Here is a 7,082-nt window from a genome sequence, read left to right on the forward strand (position 1 = left end):
TCAGTCTACCCACCACTCTCCTCCTCCTCCCCCAAACCCGGACCCAGACCCAGCCCAGCCCAAATACCCCTCTTCCTCAACCAAGGCCATTCCTGTCTTTTGGGAATTATTTTTGGAGTCCCGGGTCTTTGAAAGAGGTTTACTAAGAAAACCCAGCACACCTTCCTCTGTGGGGCCCTCCCAGCAGCCAACGAGGTGACGCGATGGGGAAGCGCGGGAAATTCAAACTCTTTGTCCTTCTTAGAGACGCAGGGCCTCACTTCCCGCCCTTCTAGTGACATTCCAGAAAAACCCGTGACACAGGAAATAGGAGCCCGGATTTCTGGCATGCGAGAAAAACTGAGCCGGCTTTAGATTGGCTGTTGCCATCGGTAAACAATTCCAATGCGAAACTTGAGGAACTGTAATCTGTGCGCAGAGAGCTTGCCCCCGCCTAGAGTTGCTCATGGGAACCAGGGCGGCTCCGCTTTGTTTACTCAATGCTGGAGTTTAGGCTCCCGGAAGACTGCGCCTGTCTGCTCTTTCCGTAGCCTGGAGCTCTCCTCCTCCCAATAGGGCAGCATGGATTATCACCTGAGGGTCCCTATTTTAAAATACTTTAGCCACTTTACCTAGCAGGGAAATTCCAGTCTCCTTTAGAAACATGCAGACGCAGGGGAAAGGAGTGAACACTTGCAAGCATTCGTGGTTTCAGGAGAAAACGGGACGTGGGTTGAAAAAAACCTTACAGGTGAAACTGCGCTTTGGGACATCGCACCACAGTACTGTATTGCGATGAAAGCCTAGTTTGTGACCACCCAAATCCGTGCTCGGCTCTAGAATCGCCTCTACGGATCATTTCGGTTTCCTTAGGACTGAAGCTATGGTAGCCTAGCTTTGCAACTACTCCACTAGGAAATGGCAGTTATAGCTCTCCTGTGATAAGGTGGGTGGCTCTGAAAAGAGCCTTTGGGGTTGGGTAGCAAGACGCTTACTTGGCAAGTTCACTTGGAGCTGGTGTACTTGGTGACGGCCTTGGTGCCCTCGGACACGGCGTGCTTGGCCAGCTCGCCGGGCAGCAGCAGGCGCACGGCCGTCTGGATCTCCCGGGACGTGATGGTCGAGCGCTTGTTGTAATGCGCCAGGCGCGACGCCTCGCCCGCGATGCGCTCGAAGATGTCGTTGACGAACGAGTTCATGATGCCCATGGCCTTGGACGAGATGCCCGTGTCGGGGTGCACCTGCTTCAGCACCTTGTACACGTAGATGGAATAGCTCTCCTTGCGGCTGCGCTTGCGCTTCTTGCCGTCCTTCTTCTGCGCCTTAGTGATGGCCTTCTTGGAGCCCTTCTTCGGGGCGGGGGCGGACTTGGCGGGCTCGGGCATGGCTTTCCTCTAAGAGCTGGAGAAACACTAGCCGCACTCACCACAGCAAAGGTCAGCGTCATGAGGGGGTCCGGAGCCCTTAACTTTATAGTTCTTCAATGCAAATGAAGTTTCAAGAATTGTCCCTTCTGATTGGATAAAAGCAGAACACATGCATTAAGGGGAGGGCTTTATGCAAATAAAGGATTCACAGTTTCTCTTCCTATTGGATACAAAGGCAAACATATTTTGACCAATGAGATAGCTTATTGACTCATACCCGCGCTGCTTATAAAATGCTTTTTTTTCTGATACGCGGAGTTAGTCCTCTCAAACATCTTATCTCTAGTTTGCGAATTAAGTCCGCTTGACATGTCCGGGCGCGGGAAGCAAGGGGGTAAAACCCGCGCCAAGGCCAAGACGCGCTCGTCGCGGGCCGGGCTGCAGTTCCCGGTGGGCCGCGTGCACCGCCTGCTGCGCAAGGGCAACTACACAGAGCGGGTCGGGGCCGGCGCGCCCGTGTACCTGGCGGCCGTGCTCGAGTACCTGACGGCCGAGATCCTGGAGCTGGCGGGCAACGCGGCGCGCGACAACAAGAAGACGCGCATCATCCCGCGCCACCTGCAGCTGGCCATCCGCAACGACGAGGAGCTCAACAAGCTGCTGGGCCGCGTCACCATCGCGCAGGGCGGCGTCCTGCCCAACATCCAGGCCGTGCTGCTGCCCAAGAAGACCGAGAGCCACCACAAGGCCAAGGGCAAGTGAGGTCTCGGCCAGAACACCCCGGATCTTCCACATTCCTACAGCTAATTAAAGGCTCTTTTCAGAGCCATCCACGTTTTCACCTGAAAAGCTAGTAACCTGATTGTGCCATGTTGGTAAAATTAGTCCTAAATCTTTCTAAAAGGCCAGGTAATGTTAAAGCCTTCCTCGAAAAAAAGAAAAAACTCAAATGGAACTAAACTACAAGAAAGCAAAGGGGAAAAAATATAAGAATAAAAAGAAAAGGGGCTCAAATGTAAGCATAACAAGTAAAGGGGCTCAAATGTAAGCATAACAAGTAAAGGGGCTCAAATGTAAGCATAACAAGTAAAGGGGCTCAAATGTAAGCATAACAAGTAAAGGGGATCAAATGTAAGCATAACAAGTAAAGGGGCTCAAATGTAAGCATAACAAGTAAAGGGGTTCAAATGTAAGCATAATAAGTAAAGGGGTTCAAATGTAAGGATAACAAGCAGAACGGAAATTTGCGTTTAGCCAGTAAGAAAGCCGCGCGCGATTTTCAAATTGAGTTTAAGGAAAATCCATTTTCTCAAACCGAAGTCCGAGATCATTTGTTGCTGGCCATTGTGCGTATCTAGAATTACCAGACCAAGTCCACCTACGGACCCTGCCATATAGTTTCACGCGAGAAAACGATTAATGGAGGTATCATGGCCAATGACAGTGGCAGTCCAGGCCACCCGAGATTTACTTTAAAATAATTCATCCAACCGTCCAGGGGAGAAGACAAGACCGCTACACTCAGGGAAGTGGGCAGGACTGGTAACATTCGAGCCTGCCGAGAACTGAGAATCTCCGGTCCCACTTAGGTTTACGGAACCACATTTCAAATGGAGAAATCCTCGTTACAGTAGGTGAAAGGATAAAACACCCCTGACACCGAAAAGAGGCGTAGAGGTGGAGTAATTCATCCAATCAGGCTTTCCAGTAATTAATCTGACCTCCAACCAATGGTTTTCTCGCGCGGAACTTTTGAAAAATTACAAGACCAATCAGAATGCTTCTTACTGTATATAAAGGGAATTTCGCCCTGGGCGGCCAGGTTCTGGGTGTGCCTTTAGTTGCTCCAAATGGCTCGCACGAAGCAGACGGCGCGCAAGTCGACGGGCGGCAAGGCCCCGCGCAAGCAGCTGGCCACCAAGGCGGCCCGCAAGAGCGCGCCGGCCACGGGCGGCGTCAAGAAGCCGCACCGCTACCGGCCCGGCACGGTGGCCCTGCGCGAGATCCGCCGCTACCAGAAGTCCACCGAGCTGCTCATCCGCAAGCTGCCGTTCCAGCGGCTGGTGCGCGAGATCGCGCAGGACTTCAAGACCGACCTGCGCTTCCAGAGCTCGGCCGTCATGGCGCTGCAGGAGGCGTGCGAGGCCTACCTCGTGGGGCTCTTCGAGGACACCAACCTGTGCGCCATCCACGCCAAGCGCGTCACCATCATGCCCAAGGACATCCAGCTGGCGCGCCGCATCCGTGGCGAGCGGGCGTAAAGTCGACTTCCGGTTGAAAAAGGCTCTTTTCAGAGCCACCCACACCTTCTCTTAAAGCAGCTGTAGCTTAGCAAACTATTGGGGCGTATTTGAGCCGGTACGGAAAGTAATAATTTGCAGATGTGTTTCTAGTGGTAAGTATCTGAACATTGCATGTCCCTTACTCCTAGTCAGTTCTGTTAGCAAGTGCTGGCGACTTGTAGAATACAGACCTAATTTTCTCACAATTTAGACAAGTTTAACGTGTATACAGGAAATTGAGGACAAAGTGTAAAATTGGATTTGAGTTTTCCAGTTAATGTTTATATTTGAGAGATCTTGCGAGTAGGGGAGGGGCAGAGATGGGAGACCCGGACTCTAGCTCTGAGTTGTCTGTACAGAGTCTGATAACGCGGGGCTCGAACTCCCCAACCATGAGATCGTGACGCGAGCGAAAGCTGGAGGCTTAGCTGACTGAACCACCCAGGCGCCCCCTCCAGGGAGTTTTCGGTTGTTGTTTTTAACATTTGTAGTGCAATTCTCTGAAACGCTCATTCTTAGATTGCATTTTCTACCTGGTTGGGTTGTAATCAAAGAGAACAGCATTTACTTACGAAGTTTGTAGGAGCTCCTGACCATCTCCTGTACTTCCTTCTAGTCCACTTATAATAAAAATCAATCTAGTTAACATGATCAGTATCCATCAAGTTTTCAATAGTCCACGAAAGTCATGTATCCTCACTCCTGACTCAAGTATTGGTCTACTTGACATGGGATTGAAGCTCAAGTGATAGAAACTGACTTCAGTACTCCCCACCGGAGACCCACTAAAGACCTTCATGCAACAAAATAAATAAGCCTTATCAGTATCCAAATTTCTTTGCTTCTGCAACTTGAAATCAATGGGATTTGAGATACGGAAGAGTTGCAACATTAGAGCACTCTCTTACCCATATCCCCTTTTAATAAGTACAAAATCACCCACTTATGTGTTAATTTCTTTGTTAATTTCCTAAGTGTAAAAGTATAATTGTAGTTCAAGTTTTTCTGAGGCCTAAAATTTACACAACTTGGCAACTCTTAATTCAAAATTTCAAATTTGAAACTAGATAGTGAATATTAATTTTTAATGGAAAGATGAGCCAAATTCCAATTTTGCAAAAATAAAACCATAGCCATCACAAAGCAGAAAAATAGCACGTTTTATTAACTCTCGAATACAACACTATAAGGCTTATTTTCCTGTTTTTGTCTGCGTATTCTGACCTCATCTTCACTTGAAAGTTATTTTGTAATATTTTCCATATATACAATAGGAAGAGAATTCAGAACTTCCTCCAGCACGATTGATCACAAATTGTTTTGTTCTCTTGATCACTTAGTAGAATATCAGCTTCAAAGCACATTACTGGTAATGTCATGTATAAGACCATTTTCAAATTTAGAAAATCCCATTGAGCTTCTTGCATACGCGAGCTGTAAAATTTAGAAGAATTGTTCATGGACTGGCTTCCAGTTCTGTACATTTCAAATCTTAATTCATCTGTACTATACGCTCACTGCCAGTGCGGTTGCTAGGAATATGTAGATGTCATATAACAACATTAAGTCTAACATCTTTTTGTCCGTAATCCAGGTGTTTGTCTGTGAACAAGAGAAAACTCCTTAACACCATTCTAACATCAGATTGGCCAGAACAACTGAACTGTATATGAACACGTCTGCAAATCATACTTTACATCTCATTAACCCCAAACTGAATATATTCAACTAAGTTTTCTCTTACCCAAATCCAGATATGTTCTTCAGTATCTCCACATAATCAGACAAAAGTGAACCATCATGAAAGGGAAGATTAACCGCCAATAAACAAGTTTAACCAGCTGTGAATGAAATATCTTAACGTTGAAATTTTACAAAAAATGAGACCCAGTCAAGAGCCCCTTCTCGGGCCTTTGGGCCTAACATTTGAGTTTCATTAGCTTCCGGGTAAATCTGCTTCTGATCACTGGCTATGATTTTCTAAATTATATACAGCCTTCCCCTGCCTCTTACCAATCAGGTCTCAGCGGAGCGCCCTAGGAGTTGAGAATCACTGGTAGGCCTCTGGGATAGAGCTTTGCTTTCCATGATGCTTGGAACTTCTCAGAGTTATCAGGAGGACAAAACTTTGTGGGGAGGATATAAAGTCAGTTCTGAGCAGTTTGAACATTTCCAGTGTGAAGGTGAGTTCCCTGGGACGGTGTTACAGGGGGCTATTGGTCTATTCTGGACTGAATATCATCTTTCTTTAGAGAAGGCCCCATGGAAGAGGTCCCCACATTTTCACTGGAGTCCATCAAATAGCTACCATCCATAGTTCTCCATGGGTCAAGTTGCACATGAACCGATTGGCCTGAACTATTCTAGACTATTCTTTTTTTTTTTCAATGTTTTATTTATTTCTGAGAGAGAGAGAGAGAGACAGCACGAGTAGCGGAGGGTCAGAGAGAGGGGGAGACACAGAATCTGAAGCAGGCTCCAGGCTCTGAGCTGTCAGCACAGAGCCCGACGCGAGGCTCGAACCCATGACCCATGAGATCATGACCTGAGCTGAAGTCGGATGCTCAACCAACTGAGCCACCCAGGCGCTCCTATTCTAGACCATTCTTAATTCAACCCTGAAAATCAAGTTCTCTCACTGTCTTCATTTTATAGAGGAGGAAGCCTAAGAGATTTTAGTTAATTGGCCAAATTCATAATAGATACCATTGACAGGCAAGCTCACACTAAACCTACACACTAAATATCTTCTGATCAATAAGATTGCCTGGAAATGGATTCTTTGACCTAGTTCCTCCTCAAAGGTAAACTCTGTCTCACAGATTAGTGGATGGGTGGGAAATGCAGTGGCCTGGCCTGCGCTACATTCTGTGATCAGAGCCCTCTGGTCCGTGGCTTGGCATGAGAGGAATGTGTAGGATGTAGAGAAGAAACATCACCTTTCAGGAATCTCTCTGGGCTTCAGGACCAGCTCAGAATGATCATTTCCTTGGAAACATCTGGATTTTACTACAGAGCAAGTATTTGCCTGTGTCTTCTCCGCAGTATTTAGTTACTGTGAAACTGTATCATCCAAGACAGTGGCCACTAGCCATATATGACTCTGAAGCCCTTGAAATGTGGCAAGTCCAAATTGACATGAGCTTTAAATGTAAAATACATACCAAGTTCCAAAGAGTTGTCTGAAAAATAGAATTTAAAAAATCTCCTTAATATTTTTATATTAGATAATTTGTTGAAATATTTCTATAATAGTGATTTAAAGTACTATTAAAATCAATTTTCCTTGTTCCTTTTTGCTTTTTAAAATGCAGCTACTAATGCAGGGGCGCCTGGGTGGCTCAGTCTGATAAGCGTCCAACTTCAGATCAGATCAGACCTCATGGTTCGTAGGTTCAAGCCCCGCAGCGGGCTCTGTGCTGACAGCTAGCTCAGAGCCTGGAGCCTGTTTCCG

The 7,082-nt window shown here is 47.0% G+C and overlaps 3 protein-coding genes across 3 annotated transcripts; 2 read left to right on the top strand and 1 right to left on the bottom strand.

Annotated features, from left to right (window-relative positions):
* Positions 1-962: 962 nt before the first annotated feature.
* On the bottom strand, positions 963-1,399 carry LOC120248811 (histone H2B type 2-E-like). The gene has a single exon (XM_039257293.1). The coding sequence runs from the start codon at positions 1,362-1,364 to the stop codon at positions 984-986; it is 381 nt and encodes a 126-aa protein (XP_039113224.1). The 5' UTR covers positions 1,365-1,399; the 3' UTR covers positions 963-983.
* Positions 1,400-1,699: 300 nt separating this feature from the next.
* On the top strand, positions 1,700-2,166 carry LOC120248802 (histone H2A type 1-B-like). Its single transcript, XM_039257284.1, has one exon. It carries the CDS (start codon positions 1,716-1,718, stop codon positions 2,106-2,108), a length of 393 nt encoding a protein of 130 aa, XP_039113215.1. The 5' UTR covers positions 1,700-1,715; the 3' UTR covers positions 2,109-2,166.
* Positions 2,167-3,193: 1,027 nt separating this feature from the next.
* LOC120248818 (histone H3.1) lies at positions 3,194-3,607 on the top strand. The gene has a single exon (XM_039257303.1). The coding sequence runs from the start codon at positions 3,197-3,199 to the stop codon at positions 3,605-3,607; it is 411 nt and encodes a 136-aa protein (XP_039113234.1). The 5' UTR covers positions 3,194-3,196.
* Positions 3,608-7,082: the final 3,475 nt, after the last annotated feature.

This window comes from Hyaena hyaena, unplaced genomic scaffold (genome assembly GCF_003009895.1).
Source record: "Hyaena hyaena isolate Hyena2069 unplaced genomic scaffold, ASM300989v1 scaffold_614, whole genome shotgun sequence".
Lineage (NCBI taxonomy): Eukaryota > Metazoa > Chordata > Mammalia > Carnivora > Hyaenidae > Hyaena > Hyaena hyaena.